This window comes from Prunus avium, chromosome 1 (assembly GCF_965620075.1).
Source record: "Prunus avium chromosome 1, drPruAviu1.hap1.1, whole genome shotgun sequence".
NCBI lineage: Eukaryota > Viridiplantae > Streptophyta > Magnoliopsida > Rosales > Rosaceae > Prunus > Prunus avium.
The window spans coordinates 13,312,808-13,337,405 of record NC_142284.1 but is presented as its reverse complement, the minus strand read 5'-3'; the positions used below and the strand labels follow the sequence as shown (position 1 = coordinate 13,337,405).

The 24,598-nt window shown below is 36.7% G+C and overlaps 2 protein-coding genes across 2 annotated transcripts; both read left to right on the top strand.

Annotated features, from left to right (window-relative positions):
* The first annotated feature begins 1,211 nt into the window (after positions 1-1,211).
* LOC110774150 (sugar transport protein 13-like) lies at positions 1,212-6,127 on the top strand. The gene is made up of 5 exons (XM_021978689.2): positions 1,212-1,444; positions 2,252-2,574; positions 3,741-3,865; positions 4,860-5,151; positions 5,260-6,127. The coding sequence occupies exons 1-5, from the start codon at positions 1,312-1,314 to the stop codon at positions 5,971-5,973; spliced, it is 1,587 nt and encodes a 528-aa protein (XP_021834381.2). The 5' UTR covers positions 1,212-1,311; the 3' UTR covers positions 5,974-6,127.
* A 3,289-nt stretch (positions 6,128-9,416) lies between these two features.
* LOC110774152 (sugar transport protein 13-like) lies at positions 9,417-24,589 on the top strand. The gene is made up of 4 exons (XM_088246603.1): positions 9,417-9,745; positions 10,498-10,820; positions 11,038-11,162; positions 24,286-24,589. Exons 1-4 carry the CDS (start codon positions 9,607-9,609, stop codon positions 24,587-24,589), a joined length of 891 nt encoding a protein of 296 aa, XP_088102729.1. The 5' UTR covers positions 9,417-9,606.
* Positions 24,590-24,598: the final 9 nt, after the last annotated feature.

Here is a 24,598-nt window from a genome sequence, read left to right as displayed (position 1 = left end):
GAGGTAAGGCGTTACGTATATCTATAGCACTGTGTAAGGTTCAACGGTGGGAAATGAAAGCCATCAAATTGTTGGACCACAATTTGTCGTCGTCTGTGTCATGTATGAGAAAAAATAAAATAAAAACAAACTGTGTCATTTACGTAAAGCTTTATATTCGTTTTTAGTTTCTGAACGCCTGTCGTATTGGCAATCTGTTGATGATGTCGACGGACTGATCAAAAAATTACATGTGCAATTTCGAATTCGAAAGGCATATTTAAATTGAGCAAAAATAATATAGGAAACATCGATGTTTTCCACGAACTTGCATCATTTGCACATGTGGATTATGGGGGCACGTCGACCTCTGGAATTTTAGGTTTTTGTTCTAATCCTCCTTCATGGATAACCTAATTAATGACATTCTCTTATTAAGTTGACCAAAATAAGCATTTGAAAAACAGAAAAAGAAGTCGATTGGGAACTTGCTTGCCCCCAGAAAAAAAAAAAACAAATTGATACAAAAAATCAAATGATCTTAATACTTTAATGAAGTGTAAGAAGACTCGGCCCTGAAATTTTGGAGGCTCAGGGCAATACCCAAAAGAAGACCTTACAATCATAAAAAGATATCTATTCCGTACAAAAAATTCACTTTACTTATTTGAATGGCTAAATTTTTTAGGACTCGAACTTGAACATGTTTTAAGTAAAGGAGTAATGCTATTTAGACACACAACATTTACCACCTTATGTAGCAACTGATGTGTCATACCATATCAATTAATGAATGTGCCATGAGGCCATTTACTAGGAACAAATTCAAACCAACTACTCGAAGAGCAACTTTAAGAAATCTTGATGTCGTAATTCTAAATTGGATTTAGTATGAACATGATAATAAATTATTTTAGAAAATTTATGTTCATTTATCTAACCAAAAACGAAAACCATTGACATTCAAGTTTTTATTTTGGTCAAAACCCATTAACATTCGGATTGGGTGCCAGGAGAACTTTAGAATACTTATTACAGGAGATATTGTTTTTGTTGACTGCGGACCAGAAAGCCAGCGAGCAAGACGTCAATGAGTGAACAGAGAACGCCATCCGTCCGTGTCAATACACGTGGACAAATATCAACGGTGGTGCCCACTGCACGATCCAATTCGTAGTACCTCGTGCTTTCTTTCATGCCTCGTCCTCTATATAAACCCCCCTCGTCTCCATAAACTCTCATTCACACTACCATTCATCTCTCCCTCTCTCTCCTCTTGGTTTCAGAAATTAACAGAAACTAAAGGCAAGTTTTGGTCTTGGTTCATCGGCAATGGCTGGTGGAGGGTTCGCGGCCAGTTCGGCCGGGCATGAGTTCGAGGCGAAGATCACGCCCATCGTCATCATCTCGTGTATAATGGCGGCCACCGGAGGGCTCATGTTTGGCTACGACGTTGGCGTTTCAGGTAAAAATTAACTTCACCTGACGAATCATTTGGGCTTGGTGTGCTTAGATCTTGCTGGTTCAGCTACTCTGGTAGATGGACTTTGAGGGCATTGTTTGGTTAGGGTTCAAGGAAATCTTTTAGGCAGCGGTTTAATTTGTTCAATGCGTTAATACTGTGCTTGATTAATTAATTCATGTTTTTCTTCGCTTTTAGTAAACAAAACCACTTTTAGTCAATTCCGGTGTAAGCAGCAAAAGAAAGTTTCTATTTTTATAATGGAAAAAGGGAGAATTTTTTTGTTCAAATTATTATTTTAATGAAGCAAAAAGTTTCTATTTTTATGTTTTCTGCTGTTCAATTATGAAAAATAAAATCGCTTTTCACAAATAACAAGCGGTTAGTTTTGAATTTTTCTCTCAAAATACGCTCTATGGGAGTTTTTGTATAATATCATGTTAATACGGACTTATTTATAAAAACCTAAAACAAAACATTGCATATCATGTATGTTTTCTGAAATTTTCCAAATTCATGAGAAACTTGTGAGTGCTTTCTGGTTGAGTTTTGGGCTAAATTAAAGTTTCCAAATTTGATCCATTTTTGGGCCAATGAGATTTAAGGAGTTTTTTTTTATTTCCCACCTTCTTCTTTTTTCGCTTTTTGTCGCTCCCGCCAAATTGGGAATCCGAGCAGGCATGACTAAATCATGAGTCGAGTCGAGGACTTATTATGCATCAGCCATCATCACACCCGTTGACTACCATCACCATGTGCTGCTTTGATTTCCATGTTTTGTAAAATGACCTTTATACCCTTTTGTTGCAGGTGGAGTTACATCCATGTCCCCGTTCCTGAAAAAGTTCTTCCCTGTTGTGTACAGGAAGACGCAGGATAAGGGGATCGACAGCAATTACTGCAAATACGATAACCAGGGCCTGCAGTTATTCACGTCGTCGCTTTACCTTGCTGGTTTAACGGCGACGTTTGCGGCGTCCTACACAACCAGAAAGTACGGGCGAAGGCCGTCTATGCTCATCGCTGGCGTCTTCTTCATAGTCGGGACAATTCTCAATGGTGCAGCTCAAGACCTTGCCATGCTCATCATTGGCAGGATCTCACTTGGTTGTGGAGTTGGGTTTGCCAATCAGGTCAGTTCAATTTTCAATTTTGTTCATAATTAGGTATTTTTTAAATCTGCAATAGTTTAAACTACTCTTAAATTAATCTATTTTACAAGAAAAGGGAATTCAAACTTGATTGTAAGAGAGGTTGGCTCACTATCCAGACCAACCGACCGACGTAACCCAAATCTCTTGCAATACCATAATACGTAATCTCTGTGGGGACAGAGTGTGGTGTGTAAGCTAAAAACGCGTTCTTTAGCCTTGTCTCTTGCCATACCGACACCATATAAGTATTGGGTCCATTCCTACTTCTGTAATAAGTCTAATTTGATTATAACATTTCGTAGGTGTACACTGACTAGTGACTTAGACACCTCACCTTGTTATAATTAAGAATCAAAGAAAGGGGTGGTTCAGTTAATCAATTTTTCTCAAAATATCATGGCAAAATATTCTTTTGTGGCTTATAAAATGTTTGTTGGTTGTAAACGCTTAGATTGGAAGAGATGTATGCCCAGAAGCCATGGCCCATGGGCATCTTTATTTCTATGCTTTTAGAGTCATTTTCTTTGCAAGTCACAATCATCCACAGGGTTTTCCAACTCTGTTTACTTTAAATATATTCTCGTGTTTTGACGTTTGTACATGTGGTCACCATGAGACTTCTTTGCTATTTTGTGGCTTAATTTCTTTAAGAAGACAACAGATAACGATAAGGGGACTTGGAGTTATCCAGAGAGTCCCCACCGCACACAATGCCTTTGCATCTTCTTCGATTCAATTTTTTTTTTTAACCAAAAAGTCGTGAATTTCTTTGTGAAATAACGGGAAAATGTGGACCTTTTCTTGTTCCAATGTTTTGTAGCTGGTCCATGACTATGTGATCTACATGTCCAAACTGTTTATCTTATCCTTTTGTAGTTATTATGACCTTAAATTCAACCTCTTATGTTACAAGGGTTGGCGCTGGATGATTATTACAAAATAAAAAAATAAAAAAAGCATCCTTAAGGCAATATGTATGTTTGAACTTATTTAATGAAAGAGACTAAACTAACCCTATTACAACTACAACAAGTTGATATATATATGTTTCAGTTGGAAAAAAAAATTGATATCCAGATAAACAATTGAAATTGGTCGTCTGCTTTTCTTGTTCAATAATCATTCAATTGTCATGTTACTTACAGGCTGTGCCACTGTTCCTTTCGGAGATTGCACCTACAAGAATACGTGGAGGGCTAAACATACTGTTCCAGCTCAATATCACCATTGGCATTCTATTTGCAAACCTCGTTAATTACGGCACCAATAAGTAAGTCAGCTTCTTTGTTCATGTTTGTGTGTTCGCTCAGAATGAAAGAATTATTGGTCTAGAATTAATAAGATAAAACAATATAGTATATATTTTAAAATGGAAGACAGGGTAGCTGTGTGGGAATAACAGTACACGTGTTGTTGATCCAAGAGGAAACATTACACGTGCCCATAAATTACATGCAAGATGTTGAACGTTCTGTCAAATTTTATATGTTAGTATTATTGCTTATGCTGCCTCTGTTGGACTATTGGGATTTTAGCATTCAGTTCAGCACTCAAAGTCAACAATTTGGCTCATCAAATAAACTATTCAATTAATAGACTGGTTAAACTAACGATAGATGAGTATCTGTCTGAGGGAGGGAAGGAGGGAAGGAGGGAAGGAGGGAGGATTTGTTCTATTAAAATATGCATTTGAGTAATAGATAGGATCTTGATTTGTGGGATTTACAAGGTTTTCTAATCAAGAAGTGTCTCATGGTACCGTGGGACAAAAAAGGGTAGGTGTTAGTTAACAAAGACGTGCAAGATATTCTTTTCAGCTTACAAATTGTTTGACCCCTTTTCTATTATCTAATTCATATTCAGATGGCTCAAAATTTTCAAACTTATCATGTCTCCAAGTCAATTTGAGGAATTTAAACATTATCAAAGATTCAAAGCAATTCATTTTGTATAGGTCATTCATTTGGGCATTTGGGCATTTGGGATGCCTAATTGTCCCTAGGAATATCATGAGATAGAAATTAAGGGAAAAGTCCATAGAAAATATCAATTTTAATTTAGGTTTATTTCATTGCATGTGAAATTACCACTTTCTCCTTTACTTCTTCGGTCACAAAAAGTGTCTAGTTAATGTGACCAAAACTGTCTAGTTAACGGCTTACTTTGTCTACTTAACAATTTTCCGTGAAAATTTTCATATAGCACATGTATTTTGTAAATGCTGACTATTTTGCATACTGTTGATGAACTTCCTTGATTAACAGAATCTCAGGAGGATGGGGCTGGAGGGTGTCATTGGGGTTGGCTGGTCTTCCGGCTGGTCTCCTAACCTTGGGAGCCCTTTTGGTGGTGGAAACTCCCAACAGTCTTGTAGAGCGCGGTCTCTTAGAAGAAGGAAAAGCTGTACTTAGGAGGATCCGGGGCACTGATAATGTGGAACCAGAGTTCTTGGAACTTGTTGAGGCTAGTCGCATCGCTAAAGAAGTGAAGCACCCCTTTAGAAATCTCTTAAAGCTTAGGAATCGCCCCCAACTTATCATTGCAGTATCCATGCAGGTTAGTAATTAACAGAATGCCTTTTCGCACTAAACCGAATTAAAAAAAATTTCAATTAGTACTAGTATGCTGATTGTGTTTTCTTTCTTGACTGAAACTTCTCTGCAGATCTTTCAACAATTTACTGGCATCAACGCAATTATGTTTTACGCGCCAGTCCTATTCAACACATTAGGATTTGGCAACGACGCTGCCCTCTACTCAGCTGTTATAACAGGGGCCGTCAATGTTCTCGCCACTGTTGTATCCATCTACTCAGTTGATAAAGTAGGCCGTCGCATGCTGTTACTGCAAGCCGGAGTTCAAATGTTCCTGTCTCAAGTGGTTATAGCCGTAATACTAGGACTCAAGGTCAAGGACCACTCTGATAACCTTCACAAAGGCTTTGCAATCTTTGTGGTGGTTCTGGTTTGCACTTACGTAGCTGCATTTGCTTGGTCTTGGGGACCTCTAGGTTGGCTGATACCTAGTGAGACATTCCCGCTAGAGACCCGCTCAGCCGGGCAAAGTGTGACCGTCTGCACCAACTTGCTCTTCACTTTTGTCATAGCACAGGGCTTCCTCTCAATGCTTTGCCACTTCAAGTTTGGCATCTTCCTCTTCTTCTCCGGCTGGGTCTTAATTATGTCATTCTTTGTGCTGTTCCTGCTCCCGGAGACGAAAAACATCCCAATTGAAGAAATGACAGAGAGGGTATGGAAGCAGCATTGGCTTTGGAAGAGGTTCATGGATGACTACCACATTGAAGGAAATAAGATTGCTGGAGATGACTTAAAGAAAAACGGGCATGCTAATGGATTTGATCCTGTTTCTCAGCTGTAAATTTGGGGAAAGTAGCAGGGTTTTGTCTACACGAAATAGTAAATACATCGCTTAGATATATCTAAACAATATTATATATATTATTTCCAATAACCTTCCTCTGTTTCAAGGGGAAGGTCATGTATTGAAAAGCTTTATGCGGTGCATTTGTTCATCTTTTGTGTTTGTGGAGTTTATTACAACATAACATTGTTTTGCTCAGAATCCACTCATTGACAGTAGCTTTTAGTATACAAAACTAATTTACATGAAAAATCTCTGTTTTCATTTTTTTTTTTCGTTTTTCGGTTCTCTTTCAAGGCACTCGCTAGTATGAAGGGTCATTTCCCTTGGAATTAGTTTTGCCTTTGATGTGAACCATTCACTAAAGGGAAGAATGACTGGTAAAGAAATGCCAACAGATGGGGATTGGTTTGTTTTGGCCTTCACCCTCGCAAAGAAACAACTTCATATCATACCCCAACGAATTAATAACTTGCCACCAAACTAGCACCCAAAAGCCAAAACAACTTTAAAAAATCTGTTTAATCTCAAAAGGATCTTTCACTCAATAGCAACATGACATCCCAAAAACAAAGATGAAAGAATATGATCGAAGAAAATTCTGGTTTGCTACTGATGATGCCCCTTTAGACCTAAAAGCACTTTATAAATTTCCATAAATCGATCAGAAGAAATTAATTTACTACTCTTTCCCTCCGTCAAAGTTTCTTGCAGCTGCCATGGCTTTGGGAGCGAGAGTCTTGGCTCTAGAGTTGGTGATAATGGTTGTCGCGCAGGTATCCCATGCAGCTGTTTACAGGTTTGGTGTGCTAGCAACTTAGTGAGCAACAAGGAGAGTCTGTAAGTTTCTCTTCCTCTGTTTATGAGTTGCTTCACACATTTGTATATGTTCTCCTTTTGGTAGAATTTCCTCGCCATCTTCGAACTGGACATAGGCTTTAATGCCACACCAGTATAAACCTCTGTGTGTTGTTTTGGTTTATCTACATCTGTCATATCGTGTCTTGTTATTTTATCAGTCTCATATCTTGATTCTTCCGCGCGCAACAGAGGAAGATTTCACTGTTGACATCTGAGACGGCGGTTCCCAAAAGACAAACGCCCCAGTGCTAACTACCAAGATGTTCAGAGACCAAAGATCCTCAATTTGCCTATTTTAATATGCCTGAGTGAGCCTAAAACATAGCAGATTGCCTGGCAGCAGTTTCCATGGCAGTTGCCTATTGTATATATATTAGCTCACATTAGTGCAAATTACTTAAGTTCCTTCATATACTATATACATATATATAATTTTATAAATGAATGTTGGTTTTATTTATCATTTTGGCAGGAGATTCGGAGAAGTTAAAGCTCTCTACGTGCAAAATGTTGAGAAACCTTGCTTTGCCCGCCTTGTTTTTCATTCTGCTTCCGCCGTTGAAGCTGTCTTTAATAGGAGAAAAAAGGTCGTATTCTCCATTAATGGGAAGGATGTTACAGCTAGGAAAACTCTTCCTACGCATAGCCTCTCATCATAAATGACCACCAAAATCAGTATCAGAAACCCCATGGCCAACATCACAAGCACAAACCAATAATAAGTTCCTCTGCTGCCACTGCATGCGCACCCTGATGATCAAGGGACATTTTTAATTTGCTAGGACTGGGAATTGCAACTCTGATAATTTTTGTTTGTCTTCTTCCATCCTTTTATGGAATGACTGGGAATTGCAACTCTGATAGTTTTTGTTTGTAGTCTTCCATCCTTTTATGGAATGCGTGTGTCTCAAGTTTATTGCTTTATATGGTCACTTTGAGAGGTTTTTAATAAGGAACTTTTAAGGTGGCTTAGTTGTGATATTTCCATACTCGACATACATTTTTGTACCAATAATGTTATTTGTACCACATTTGTTAATCACATTGCTGACCACCACTACTAAAAAATGGGTAATGCTAGGCTTACCACATTTTTCATACCACATTTGTACCATATCTCTAATAGAGGTGGAGCCCACCAATATAATGGGGCCCACCTCTATTAGAGATGTGGTACAAATGTGGTATGAAAAATGTCGTAAACCTAGCATTTTCCCTAAAAAATTGAGCAAAAACCACTGACATAAGGGCACAAATACAATATTGTGCTCTCTTTTATAATATTAGACACAAACAAGTTACATTTGTGAATCACACGTGCTACGCGCGACTTACGAAGTTTCGTAAATATTTTTTCACAATTATATTTATATAGATGTCCGTTTCAACATTTTCATATTTTAATTGTGTGCGTGTGATATATTGTCATCTTAAAAGTTTTCTTTTATCGCCCGTATTTTTCTAGATGTCCATCTTAGTAGTTTCTTTTTTATTTATTTTGTGCTCTCTTTTATAGTATTAGACACAAATAAGTTATATTTGTACTCTTTATATATATAACACAAATACTTGTGCTGAATTCGTGCACATAAGGCACGATTTTAAATTTGGCACAAGAAACAGTGCCCTATGTATCATGTAAGTACAATCTGACACATTTTTTAAATAATAACAAAAAGATCAGTTATTTGGATAAGCATAAAATAGAAATGGCGTCCAAGTCCTTGTTGTGGTTGATGAAAATGGCGTCCAAGTCCTTGTCAAACAAATCCTTGGGCACAGTCCCTTCGAACTCATTGAACCTCAGATCCAAAAATTTCAGCTTTGGCAGCTAAAGAACAACCCAAGGAAACTTCCCAGCAAACCGATTGTTGCTGATATCGAGCTCAAAGAGCAGATTGAGCTGCTTGAACTTGTGAGGCACAGTCCCGCAGAAGCGGTTGGAGTTGATGTGGAACAATGCGAGATCTGCAAGCAGCCCAAGAGTTGGATCTGGGCAAAGTTTAATTTATTTAATTTAATTTAATTTTTAAAGCATAGTGAAAAAAGATTTTTATTTATTAATTTTTCTATTATATATATATATTTATATTTTTAATTAAACAAATAATTACATTATTTTATTATTTATTTAATTCAATTTAAACAAAAAAGTGGGCCATTCACATGACATGTCATCACTTGTTGTAAAAAAGACTAAAATAGCCTTGCCACATCATCAAAATTGACAGAGTTATTAATGGAGATAACGGCAGGGATAAAGTGAAACACGAAATCACAGTCAATGGGGTTAAGTGGGCCATTTTAACTTTTAGGGAGTAAAGAGAGATTTTACCGAAGTTTCAAGGGGCGTTACAGTAAATAAGCCTAACATAAACAAACATTAAAGTACAATAGTTAATAAATAAAAAACACAACGTATATAAAATTACATCATAAAAAATATATAGAGCCCGCCATAAATATATTGCCTCCCATTGTGGGAGAGATTCCTTTAGAGCCCCAAAGATTCCATCGGACTCTACAAACCCTTTTTAGAGCCTCAATTATTGGGAATGGCCTTAGTCTTAGTCGTCTTGACCAAGATATATTTACACACCCCATATTAGATGTCATCTACCTCAAATTAATTATCGTCCTCTATACCCACTTCGTCTCCATATATCATCTCTCTCTCTCGCTCTTCTTCTTCTTCTTCTTCTTCCTCCTCCTTTTGGTTTCAGAAATTAACAGAAACTAAAGTCAAGTTTTGGTCTTGGTTCATCGGCAATGGCTGGTGGAGGGTTCGCGGCCAGTTCGACCGTGCAAGAGTTCGAGGCGAAGATCACGCCCATCGTCATCATCTCGTGTATAATGGCGGCCACCGGAGGGCTCATGTTTGGCTACGACATCGGCGTTAACGTTTCAGGTAAAAATTTACTTCACCTGACGAATCATTTGGGCTTGTTGTGCTTAGATCTTGCTGGCTCAGCTACTCTGGTAGATGGACCTTGAGGGCTTTGTTTGGTTAGGGTTCAAGGAAATCTTTTAGGCTGCGGTTTAATTTGTTCCATGCGTTAATACTGTGCTTGATTAATTCATTCAAGTTTTTCTTCGCTGTTAGTAAACAAAACCACTTTTAGTCAATTCCCGTGAAAGCAGCAAAAGAAAGTTTCTATTTTTATAATGGAAAGAGGGAGAATTTTTTTGTTCAAATTATTATTTTAATGAAGCAAAAAGATTCTATTTTTATGTTTTCTGCTGTTCAATTATGAAAAAGTTTTGAATTTTTCTCTTTAAATACGCTCTATGGGAGTTTTTGTATAATATCATGTTAATATGGACTTATTTATAAAAACCACAAAAAATTGCATATCATGTATGTTTTCTGAAATTTTCCAAATTCATGAAAAACTTGTGAGTGCTTTCTGGTTGAGTTTTGGGCTAAATTAAAGTTACCAAATTTGATCCATTTTTGGGCCAATGAGATTTAAGGAGTTTTTTTATTTCCCACCTTCTTCTTAATTTTTTGCCTTTTGTCGCTACTGCCAAATTGGGAATCCGAGCAGACATGACTGCTTTGATTATGCATCAGCATCATTACACCCGTTGACAATCATCACCATGTGCTGCTTTGATTTCCAAGTTTAGAAAAATGACCTTTATACCCTTTTGTTGCAGGTGGAGTTACATCCATGTCCCCGTTCCTGAAAAAGTTCTTCCCTGTTGTGTACGGGAGGACGCAGGAGCAGGGGATCGACAGCAATTACTGCAAATACGATAACCAGGGCCTGCAGTTATTCACGTCGTCGCTTTACCTTGCTGGTTTAACAGCGACGTTCGCGGCGTCCTACACAACCAGAAAGTACGGGCGAAGGCCGTCTATGCTCATCGCTGGCGTCTTCTTCATAGTCGGGACAATTCTCAATGGTGCAGCTCAAGACCTTGCCATGCTCGTCATTGGCAGGATCTCACTTGGTTGTGGAGTTGGGTTTGCCAATCAAGTCAGTTCAATTTTCAATTTTGTTCATAATTAGGTATTTTTTAAACCTGAAATAGTCTAAACTACTCTAAGTTAATCTAATTTACAAGAAAAGGAAATTCCAACTTGAGTGTGAGAGAGGTCGGCACACTATCCCGGGCAACCGGCCTAATCCACGTTAGTATTTGGTCATCTGCTTTTCTTGTTCAATTATCATTCAATTTTCATGTTACTTACAGGCTGTGCCATTGTTCCTTTCGGAGATTGCACCTACAAGAATACGTGGAGGGCTAAACATACTGTTCCAGCTCAATATCACCATTGGCATTCTATTTGCAACCCTCGTTAATTACGGCACCAATAAGTAAGTCAGCTTCTTTGTTCATGTTTGTGTGTTCGCTCAGAATGAAAGAATTATTGGTCTAAAATTAATAAGATAAAACAATATAGTATATATTTTAAAATGGAAGACAGAGTAGCTGTATGGGAATAACAGTACACAGAATGTCTATAGTGCACCAGGTGCACTGATGCGCTCATATTTTTTAAAAAATTGGTTACCAGTTATACAAGTTGTCTAGTTTTCACCTTTTGTTAATTTTTAAAGCAAATGCAATTGCATAAGGGTCATGTAATTACGGCCTCCCTGTTTGGCAATTGGCATATGATTTGACATGTTATTTTTCAATTGAATTTATTCTATTTGACTCACGATGACATGCTTATGAATTTCGCAATGCCATTAGTTTACTTTTATACATCTAAACTTACCATTTTAGACTCTCTTTTTTTTTTATGAGAACCATTTTATACTCTCTCTCTTTTTTTTTCTTTTTTCTTTTTTTCTGATTTCGATATGTCACCTCATTGTAGCTTTACTCAATTTCATTATGAGTTGCTGGCTTTATTTATATGAATTATGATGGCTAGTTGTGGTAAAACCTCCGTATTTTATGCTAGTTTTTAAAATTCAATTGAGGTTGATAGTTTTAATTTTTGTTTCTTTTGCTTCATAGAATTGGTGAATGCGCATCAACATTTATTTGAGAGCTTGAAAGTCTTTATCCATCAAATTTTTTCACCTCGAGTTTTGTCTATGTAATTGGTTGAAATCAATTTCCAAAATAAGAACTATATTAATTGTTGAACTCTATGTTACATGGTTGTATTTTCATAGACATCCAAGAAGTATTATAAATTTATATTCTTTTCCTAACATGGCCATGGATTTTATAGTACATTGTTAGGATTAAAAGTCAAGAAAAACAAGTATAAAATTAGAAAGTTTACAAGTTTTCTCATACATTACATGATTTTCATTTGTGTTTACAAGGATAATGACACAATTTTACTCCTCCAAAGTCCATTCTTACTTTGGTACTATGTGTCATTTTTTTTGTAAATTAGGGTATTACAGCGTTATGAATTAGGATGGATCATAATGTTGTTACAATTATTTCAATTATTTTTCTACACTTGTAGATTTTTTTCCTGATTCATGAGTTATGGGTTGCTTTATATAACTTGTAACCAAAAATAATAAAACTTGGGTAGCTTTATATAAATCCAATTAGCCAAACTTAAACTTTATTTTTTTTTACTTGTAACCAAAAACAATATTTGAACATCTAAACGATTCTTTTTGTTTTGTTATTTCTTAAATGTGAATAAATTACTATAAGGAACTAAAATACGACTAAATAATATAACTTGTTCACGTGTTATAATATCAATCATTGATAAGATATTCAACTTTTAAGACATAATATCAATAAATATCAACTTATATTATAATAAATATTATATGACCATACTCTGAAGCCACACTATAATTACTTCTCAAGATGACATATTATTAACTAAGAGGCAAAATTTGTAGCAATGGTCCCTGAACTAAGCCCCAACTTTACTTTTCGTCCCTCACATTGCAAAATTATTACGGTGGTACTTTAATTATACCTCCACTTTCAAAAATCGTCTTTTCGATCATCTCAGTCAAATTTTCCGTTAAAAATGAGAGCATATTTGTCTTTTCATTAATTTTAAATTGATTAAAATGTTTATTAAAAAAAAAAAACTCTCTCTCTCTCTCCCCATCGATTTCTTCTCCCCCATTCCCCATGACCATCACCCGCCCCATGAACCCAGAACCCAGCGCCCCTCACCCCAACCCGCAACTACAGAAAAGTGAGAACAAAAAAATCATCCACAAAACCCAAAACCCCAGCAACTACAGAAAAGAGAAAAAAATTCATCCACTGAGGCCTTTTTTTTATGTTTCTAGTTTTGTTATTTGAGTGCTCACGAAGGCACCTACATGTTTGATCTCTTCCATTTCAATTTTCTGCCAAACAACAAAATAGGAAAACAAAATCTCGACTAATATTTATTGTTTTAATTTACGCGGAGGGTAGAAAGGAAAGTTAATTGCGTGTGAATCCTCTCACTAGACTTGGATTATCAGAAGCCAAAATCGAGCAGTAAAATAAGGGGATTTGGGAGGGAAAAATTGAGGGATTGAAGAACTACAATTGAAACAAGGCCAGGATTTAAAAGAATAGCAAGAAAAAACAAGATTTATCTCAAAAAATGAGTATAAAATATACCCAAGATTCCACATATGAAGGAGCCACTGGGTGAGAGCCCAACTGTCAAAATTGATTTGGGCAAAAAACCAAAAATTGTGATGTGGGTTATTGGGTGGGAGAAGAAATTGGTGGGGTGAGTGGGGTGGGGGAAGAAGAAATGGGTTGGGGGGGAGGGGAAGAAATCGGATGGAGGTGGGGGAAAGAAGAAATTGGAGAGAGAGAGAGAGACAGGGGGAAAGAAGAAATGGGTGTGGGGGGGGGGGGGAGGGGAAAGAAGAAATTAGAGAGAGAGAGAGATACATATATATATATATATATATATATATATATATATATGAGATTTATTTTTTAAAATTTTTTGTGTGAAAAATACATTTTTGCCCATGCCAAGTAGGACTTGTCCATGCCATGTCATCAAATTAAACGGAAAAGTTGACTAACATGACGGAAAGAACGGTTTCTGAAACTAGAGGCGTATTTAAGGTACCACTGTAACAATTTAGCAATATGAGGGACGAAAAGTAAAGTTAGGGCTTAGTCCAGGGACCATTGCTACAATTTTGCATAAATAAAAATATATATGTATTCGTGCTTATTCTACAAATAACTTTAAACAAATGCCTTATAACAAAAAATATATATTATTTTTTGAAAATAACTCATAGCATCTTCCAACAAAAATTTCCCTTATGATCCTTCTATGGTTTTTGGTTCATATCCTCGTAATATAATTGGTTCACGTTCCCCGATCAATAAAAAACATGTTAAATAAGAATATCTAATAATATAATACTTAAATGATATATATTGCACTTTATAATCAATATATAATACATAAATATGATATTTACATATAATATATACAATTTCAACTAAAATACTTTAAATTTTATAGGGTATGGATCCACATTACAAGGAATTTTACAAGGAATTGGTAATGGTGGACCTTAGTGATGTAAAATGGGTCATTATTTTAGTAAACAATTTTGTTAAAAGTTTAAGGACCGAGGGTACCATAACGTTGTAAAGAGAATCCCTAAACTCGTAACTTACAAGTTTTTGACAACAATTTACAAGGTTTTGCACCTCGATTACAACATTGGGGTTCACCCAATTCGTAATGTTGTAAATCAACTTTTTACAAGAATATGGATCCACATTACAAGGAATTGGTAATTGTGGACCTTTGGGATGTAAATTGGGTCCTTATTCTAGTAAACAATGGTTTACAATATTAAGGACCAAGGGTACCTTAACGTCGTAAAGTGAATCACTAAACTTGTAACTTACACGTTTGGGGTAGCAATTTAAAAGGTTTTGCACCTAAGTTATAACGTTAGGGTTCACCAAATCCATAATATTGTAAATCACCATTTTACAAGAGTATGGATTCACATTACAAGGAATTGGTAATGGTGGACCTTAGCGATGTAAAATAGGTCATTATTCTAGTAAACAATTTTGTTAAAAGTTTAAGAACCGAGGGTACCATAACGTCGTAAAGAGAATCCCTAAACTCGTAACTTACAAGTTTTTGGTAACAATTTACAAGGTTTTGCACATTGATTACAACCTTAGGGTTCACCCAATTCATAATGTTGTAAATCAGTCTTTTACAAGGATATGGATCCACATTACAAGGAATTGGTAATGGTGGACCTTTGGGATGTAAAATGGGTCCTTATTCTAATAAACAATGGTTTACAAGATTAAGGACCAAGGGTACCTTAACGTCGTAAAATGAATCACTAAACTTGTAACTTACACGTTTGGGGTAGCAATTTAAAATGTTTTGCACCTAGGTTATAACGTTAGGGTTCACCCAATCCATAATGTTGTAAATCACCATTTTACAAGAGTATGGATCCACATTACAAGGAATTGGTAATGGTGGACCTTAGCGATGTAAAATTGGTCATTATTCTAATAAACAATGCTTTACAAGATTAAGGACTGAGGGTACCATAACATCGTGAAGAGAATCCCTAAACTCCTAACTTACAAGTTTTTGGTAACAATTTACAAGGTTTTGCTTCTGGATTACAACGTTAGGGTTCACCAATCCATAATATTGTAAATCATATGTTTACAAGGATATGGATCCATATTACAAGGAATTGGTAATGGTGGACCTTAAGGATGTAAATTGGGTCCTTATTCTAGTAAACAAAGGTTTACAAGATGAAGGACCGAGGGTACCATAACATTGTAAAGTTTATCCCTAATCTTATAAAAAACAATGGTTTACAACATTAAGGAATCATGTTACAGTGGTTGGGACATGAGAGTTCCATAACATTATAAAGTTTAGGCTTATTTACTGTAGTACCCCCTGAAACTTCGGTCAAATCTCACTTTGCCCCCTCAAACTTAAAATGACCCACTTTCATCCCTTGATCGAGGTTTGGTGACCCACTTTGCCCCTACCGTCAACTTCATCTAAAAGTCTGTTAACTTTGATGACGTGGCATGGGTATTTTTGTAATTTTGTACACATGGATCATCATCCACCAATTAGGTGAGTGACGTGGCAAGTGGAGCCCACCTTCTCCAAATGGATAAAAATATAATTAAATATTCTAATAATTAAATGTTAAAAAAAATAAGAAAAAAATATTTTCACATAATTAAAAACTACCCATCACCCAAGCCGCCCCAATCCTCCCACCCACCCACAACCATCCTTCCCTACCCATCCACCATTAATCCTTACCCACAGCCACTCCCAGCAACAAAACTTCTGAGACTTGATTGGTCTCCATTAAATCCACAAGTATTTCCTCCAATTTCTCCACCATCCCAAGTTCAATATACAACCCAACAACCATCTTCTCATTGATCTTCCACCAATCATCCAACACTATTTTAACTTCATATCTCTGTTTTTTTTTTAAAATTAAATGTTTTAGTTCATTTTTTTTGTTGGTGCAGATTCAGTGATAAAGAACATCGAACTCATCGCAACATCCCGCTCTAGATCCGAACCCTACCACCATCACAACCCTCCCTCTCTCGATCTCCGACCAACCTTAAGACCCAACTTCAAATCTGGGTTTGAAACCCAGCCCCCTTCACCTATTAAAATTTAAAAAAAATAAAAATTTGGTTGCCTCTGCTCCTCATCCTATGCGAACCCAGAAATTGAAATCCTTTTCCTCTCTCATATCTCCCTCTCCTTCTCTCTCTTTTTGCACCGCCGTTCTCCCTCTCCCATAGCGCAACCCAAACCCCCTATCTCTCTCTGTTTTGACTTACTCTCCTCTCTCCCTATCTGTCTCTCACTTTAGATCAGCCACATTGGAGGCCGCCAAGAAGAGATAGAAAGAGAGGGAGAGATTGGCCTCAAAATTTGATCAGTCACCTCAAGTTTGGAGTTTGGCAAGCTCGCCGCCGCTGCCACCGTTGTTGGCGTGAAGAGAGAGAACGAGAGGGAGAGATGAGACAGAGGTGATAAGAGATTGATAACACCAACGATGGAGGAAGGGATGGGGACAAAAAGGATGGAGGATGGCAGTGTCGAATTTGACGCCAATGTCGACGGATGTGGCGAGGAGAGGCGGCCGGGACGACAAGAGCTTGAATGTTGGTCTGAAGAATTTTTTTTTTGGTTGAGTGTTAAAGTAGAGTTGCTCGGTTCGCATAGGATGAGAACAAGCAACTAAAATTATTTTGTTTTTCAATTTTAATAGGTGACAGCTGTCGAAAAATCATTGGAAGGGGATACTTAGCTGGATTGCTTTGTTTTTAATTATTAGAATTTTTTTTTTCTTATTTAATTTAATTTTTAGTTGTTTTTAATTATTAGAATATTTAATTATATTTTTTATCTATGTGGAGGTGGGCTCCACTTGCCACGTCACTTATCTAATTAGTGGATGATGATCCATGTGTATGAAATTACAAAAACACCCCTGCCACATCATCAAAGTTAACAAACTTTTAAATGGAGTTGACGGTAGGGGCAAAGTGGATCACCAAACCTCGGTCAAGGGATGAAAGTGAGTCATTTTAAGTTTGGGGGGGCAAAGTGAGATTTGACTGAAGTTTCAGGGGGCGCTACAGTAAATAAGCCTAAAGTTTATATATAATCTTGTAAAAATAGGGGTTTACAACATTAAGGACTTGTTTTACAGTGTTTGGGACATGAGCGTTCCATAATATTGTAAAGTATATCCCTAATCTTGTAGGTTACAATATTTCAGTTCCAATTTATGAGATTTCGCATGGTGATTACAACATTAAGGTTCACTTTAATCCATAATATTGTAATGGCCTAATTTACAATGAGAAGGATCTCAATTACAATATTAAGGTAATGTTGGACCCTGAACAAGTAAAATTGTTCCTTATTCTTATAAAAACAAGGGTTTACAACATTAAGAACTCATATTACACTATTTTGGAAATGAAGATTCCATAAACTTGTAAATTGTATCCATAATCTCGTAGATCACAAGATTTTGGTTCTCATTTACGAGATTTCACATCTTTATTACAATTTACAACTTTGAGGTTTACCCTAATACATAATGTTTCAATAGCCTAATTTACCTTTGACATAGGTCATTTGGCAATTTCTAATCAGGCAGTTGGTTTTCACAAATTGGAATGACAATTACTTTGTGCCTGTTCATTGATTACAAACTTGATGTGGTTGAGCGAAAGAAAAATATGCAACTTGATGTGAGACAAATGTTTTAAAACTAAAACTATATATTATTTCTTGAATATGACTCATAGCATATTCAAAATACGCTCCAAATTTTATACATGTATGTAACATAATAAAATACTAAATGGGGTAATGACAAGAAGAAAGTTACCAATTCCCTAGCTTCTCATGTAAATCCCCATTTTATAAGGACATAGATCAACTTACAAGGAAGTGGTAAATGTGGACCTTAGGGATGTAAAATGGGGTCCTTATTCTAGTAAACACGAGGGTTTACACGATTAAGGACCGGTATTACCATAATTTGGATATGAAGGTACCATAACATTGTAAGAGGATCCCAAAACTTATAAGTTACAAGATTTGGGTAGCGATTTACAGGCTTTTGAATTAGGATTACAACATTATGTTTCATTTAATCCATAATGTTGTAAATCCTCATTTTACAAGGATATAGATTTTCATTACAAGGAATTTGTAAGTGTGGACCTTGAAGATGTAAATTAGGTCCTTATTTTAGTACAAATGAAGGTTTACAAGATTAAGGGCCGATTTTACAATATTTTCGATATGAGAGTACCATAACATTGGAAGGAGGATCTTTAAACATGTACATTACAAGAATTAGGATGAGATTTACAAATTTATGAACCGGGATTACAAAGTTAGAGTTCAGCCAATCCTTAATGTTGTAAATCCTCATTTTATAAGGTTATTGATCCACATTACAAGGAATTGTTAAGTGTTGACCTTGAGGATGTAAATCAGGGTCCTTATTCTAGTAAAACAAGGGTTTACAAGATTAAGGGCCGATTTTACAATAGTTGGGATACGAGGGTACCATAACGCTGTAAAGAGGATCCATATACATGTAAGTTACACGATTTGGATAACGATTTATAGGTGTTTGCACCACGATTACAACATTAGGGTTCTCATAATCCATAATGTTGTAAAGCCTTATTTTATAAGGATATGAATCATATTACAAAGAATTGGTAAGTTCGGACCATGAAGATGTAAATTGAGATCCTTATTCTAGCAAAATGAGGGTTTACAAAATTAAGGGCCGATTTTACAATTTTTTGGATACCAGGGTACCATAATGTTGCAAAGTGGATCCATAAACATATACATTACAAGATTTGGGTTGCGATTTACAAATATATGGACCGGAATTACAAAGTTAAGGTTCATCAAATCCATGATGTTGTAAATCCTGATTTTACAAGGATATGGATCCACATTACCACGAAGATGTAAATTGGGGTCCTTATTCTAGTAAAATGAGTGTTTAAAAGATTAAAGGCCTTTTTTACAATGTTTTGGATACGAGAGTACCATAAAGTTGTAAAGATGATCCATAAACTTGTAAGTTACACGATTTGGGTAACGAATTACAGGTTCTCTCTATTCGTCCATTTCTTTGCTCTTTTTCCTTCTTTTGAGCAGACCCATTGCCTACTTCTTACAAGCCCACCCTCACCACGTCCTAAACGATTTCTTCTTATGCTGAAACCAATTGCAAGAGCATACTCTGAATAAAATTTTTCAGCTTCCTCAAAATTTGCAAACTCCCTCCCCTTTAAGTCATCAATACTCATATCATGAAAATTGAGCCCATCGTACTCCAAATGTCCATTAATCTCAACAATTTCTTGTGTTGTAGTGTCGAAATCTCGCAAAGATGAGTCATTTCTTTTTTCTTCTACTGACTCACCCTCTACAAAATAACCTTCAGTATTGGCCATAGAGCTTTGACCTCTAATGTTAGCCATGGAGCTATGACCTCTAATGTTAGCCATGGAGCTATGATCATGAATTCCACAACATTTTTTTGGTTCGACATCTATTCCCTGAAAATGGGTAACATCCTATTAATTTATAATTAATAAGCAAAAAAGGGACCTGATTAGGGATGGCAATGGGTCGAATCGGGGGTGGGTATGCCATTCACATCCCATCCCTGTTAAGCTTTTTTCCCCGATCCCCGCCTTCATATCCGCAATATTCATATCGGGGATTCCCCATCCCCACCTTCGTTGGGGAATGGATTCCCCAACCCGCCCCATTATGGAAGAAAAAACCAATATATAACTACTTTGTTAAAAAAAAAATAGTACTAAGGCAAGATATAATATATACTTATTAGACAATATAAGAATGTTTATATATGTACTGGAAGTTAACTAAATAAATAAGTAGTGTGGCTTAAGATTTGTATAAATTATATAAGTATATAATATAATAATAAAAAACTTAGTTGGTACAATTACTTTAATAGCATATTTATATATACTATAATATATATACCTCATCAAAAAATTTATATATATATATATATATTCTAAACGGGGAGAGTTTGGGTTGGGGATTAAAATACCATCTCCGCCCCTCCCCGAATACCATACCCAAAAAATTCCCCGTACCCATCCCCATACCCGTTTTTTGTCCTTCATACCCGACCCATTAGGGTCAAATCCCCACGAAGACCCTTACCTGCGGGGAAAATTGCCATCCCTAGACCTGATAGAGTATATCCACATGTCACTCTAATTAGTTAGTCTGTTAGAATGTGGTTAGGTTGATACGAAGTGGTTATGCTGTAAGTGCAGATATATAAGCACTGTAATGATGTAATTACCAGTTAACAAGAGAAATAAGAAAATCAATTTCTATGAATTCTCTCTATAATTCTTCTAAAGTTTTCATGGTATCAAGAGCCTAACAAAAGCTTCAGCTTCTCAATCGTTTCTTGCTTCCGCTCTTTCTTTCTTGGTATCTCTTCTCCATTCCTGCTCTGTCTTCTTCTCTCTTCTCTCTCTATTAATCGATTCTTGCAATTTCAATCATGGTAACAGCGAGTCAATTAGCCCCAACTCAATCCCCAATTTCTTCCTTGATTTCTAGTGTTGGTAACACTATTTCTGTTAAACTTGATGATACAAATTATGTCACTTGGAACTTTCAAATGGAGCTCTTGCTGCGTGGAAATGGAATTCTAGGGTTCATCGATGGTTCATTCCCATGCCTGCCTCAATTCTTAGTCACAGAGGATGGCTTTGTGGATTCTGTTCTTTCCGATGCATTCACGATTTGGACGATTCATGACACAGCACTCATGACTTTGATTACTGCAACGTTGTCGTCGTCGGCTATTTCGTGTGTTATTGGTTGCTCAACCTCTAAAGCCATGTGGGTCAATCTTCGCGAACGAATTGCAAGTGTTACCAGAGCAAGCATTTTTCAATTAAAGATCGATCTTCATAATATCAAGAAAGGCTCAGAAACTATTGATCAGTACCTTCAGAAAATCAAGGATGTTCGTGATGAGCTTTCTGCTGTTGGCGTTGGAATTCCAGATGATGATACTGTCATTTTGGCTCTCAAAGGCTTACATTCTGAGTATAATACGGTCAAGGCTGTGATTCGAGGTCGTGATCATGGTATTTCTTTGAAAGATCTTCGATCTCAATTGAAGGCCGAGGAAGGCACAATTGAGGAATCCACTCGCAATGTTCCAATCATGTCTGCTATGGCTGCCGCGACACAGGATTCCTCTTCTGGGTCTGGTATGAAATTTGTTCCTTATTCCTCTATGCCTTATGGGTCTCATAATTCTTCCTTTGGATTTCAAGATAAAGGCAAAGGCAAGATGTTCTATAATCAACATGGCCACTCTAATGGTTCACGCTTTTATCCCAAGAATCAGTCTTATTCTAATCCTCCTCCGCAATTCTCCAATTCTCCTCCCCAGTTTCGTAATGGTGCTAGAGGTATTATTGGTAAGCCTCATCAACCTTTTCGAAACAGTTATGGCTCTCACGGTTATGCTCCTGTGCCTATTTGTCAAATTTGTCATAAAAAGGGTCATATCGCTGCTACTTGTCATTTTCGATCTACGATTCCATCTTACTCTGAGGCTGAACCCTGTCCAATCATGTCTGCCATGGCTGCCACTGTTGCTGAAATTGTGTGGTTACAGCAGTTGTTGGCCGATCTCTCCTTTCCACTTGCCAAGTCTCCTCTCCTTTACTGTGACAATCTATCTGCTATGGCCCTCTCTACTAATCCTATTATGCATTCTCGTGCTAAGCATATTGAAGTTGATTGTCACTTTGTTCGTGAGAAGGTCACACGCGGTGAAATCCAACTTCAGCATGTTTCCTCTTCTCAACAAGTTGCTGACATCCTAACCAAAGGCTTGTGCTCACCTCAATTCGATTATCACTGCTCCAATCTCATGCTCAAGCCTCTCTCCCATGAGCTTGCAGGGGGCTGATAGAGTATATCCACGTGTCATTCTAATTAGTTAGCTTGTTAGAATGTGTGGTTAGGCTGATACGAAGTGGTTATGCTGTAGGTGCAAATATATAAGCACTGTAATGATGTAATTACCAGTTAACAAGAGAAATAAGAAAATCAGTTTCTATGAATTCTCTCTATAATTCTTCAAAAGTTTTCAGGACACACATTATATTTTGGCAATTAAATACTTAACATACAAAAGGCTCCTAAGGAGTTGGAAACTACCAACTTGAAATCCTAAACCCCACTCACTGTTTGGCAATTGCACGAAACAAACATATCAATCTAGCTATAGTAAAAAGTTCCATTTTTCTTAGAAGACACAATTTATATTAAAGTAATCAAGCTAATACAAAGAGAAGATAAGAAATCCACATAACTCGGAGCTGAAGCAAACAAGAAACTGCACCAGCATCCAAAAAAACACAACAATAACAAAATAGGGAAATTGATGCCCAATTGGATAGACGAAACGACCAATTGCTAGACAGGAGGTAGGTAATGGTATATCTGAAATCTAATTGCAAACTAAACATACTACCAAACAATCAATCAAACAAATCCTACTGCCAATAATCAATGAAAAAATCGTATTGTCCTTGGGAATTTACTTAACTAGGAGGGTGAAATAAAAATATCATACATAGTCTCCACAAACATTTACTCAAAATACAAGGATTTACTTAATACGCAGCTGGATTAATGGAAGACCCAATTACCAAATAGGAACTATGTAATTGCATCAGCATACAAGGCTTAGTGAAATGTCATTGAGAAATTGTGGGTTTTCATGAGGAAATGTAATGATTCCTCATGCAAAAACAAAATTGCCCAGATTCATAGAGGGCAATTGTAAAATTACAAAAGTTAAACTTTAGTCATTGTCAATGCATACAAGAAAAAAATACACCCAAACAGAGTCATGCATAAAGTTCCCAAATGTCTAACTTGTTGAATTTACTACACAAATAACATATGTCATACCAACCAATACCAGCTAGAACTTAAACCAACAAATCTCAAGCACAAATTGAGAAAGTGCACTACCCATAAGAAATTTATCCGCTTTCAAATTCTTTTATTTATTTATTTATGAAACTTTAAAATTCTTTTTTAACTAAACATCAGAGACAACCCCAATGAAAACATATCAAATACACAACCAAAAATAGAACTGAGTTGAATTCCCCTATAGGTGCTTACCAGTGTAAGATTGAATGAATTAGTGGTGGTTGCCAATGAGATTGAGAAAAGAATTTGTGGTTATATGAGTATGGAGAACTATGGGTCAGCGAAGGAGAGAGCGAGAGAGATGGGCGGTAAAGGGAAGGTGGTGTTCACCATTATCGTCGTCGTCAATGGTTGCCAGTTGGGGATTTTATTTAAACCTGCTGAGCAGGTTTTCAAGTTATCTCATCCAATGGTCTAGATTTGCCCTTGTTATTTTGTTTAAATCTAAAGGTCAATATCCCTTGGTGTATGGGTACACCAAAGGACCGCAGAATTTGCCAACAGTACACATGTTGTTGATCCAAGAGAGAACATTACACGTGCCCCATAAATTACATGCAAGATGTTGAACGTTCTGTCAAATTTTATATGTTAGTATAAATGCTGCTCTGTTGGACTATTGGGATTTTAGCATTGAGTTCAGCACTCGAAGTCAACAATTTGGCTCATCAAATAAACTATGCAATTAATAGATTGGTAAAACTAACGATAGATGAGTATCTGTCTGCGGGACGGGAGGGAGGGTTGTTCTATTAAAATATGCATTTGAATAATAGATAGGATCTTGATTTGTGGGATTTACAAGGTTTTCTTATCAAGAAGTGTCTCATGGTACCGTGGGACTAAAAAGGGTATTTTGTAAATGCTGACTATTTTGCATACTGTTGATGAACTTCCTTGATTAACAGAATCACAGGAGGATGGGGCTGGAGGGTGTCATTGGGGTTGGCTGGTCTTCCTGCTGGTCTCCTAACCTTGGGAGCCCTTTTGGTGGTGGAAACTCCCAACAGTCTTGTGGAGCGCGGTCTCTTGGAAGAAGGAAAAGCTGTACTTAGGAGGATCCGGGGCACCGATAATGTGGAACCAGAGTTCTTGGAACTTGTTGAGGCTAGTCGCATCGCTAAAGAAGTGAAGCACCCCTTTAGAAATCTCTTAAAGCGTAGGAATCGCCCCCAACTTATCATTGCAGTAGCCATGCCGGTTAGTAATTAACAGAATGAC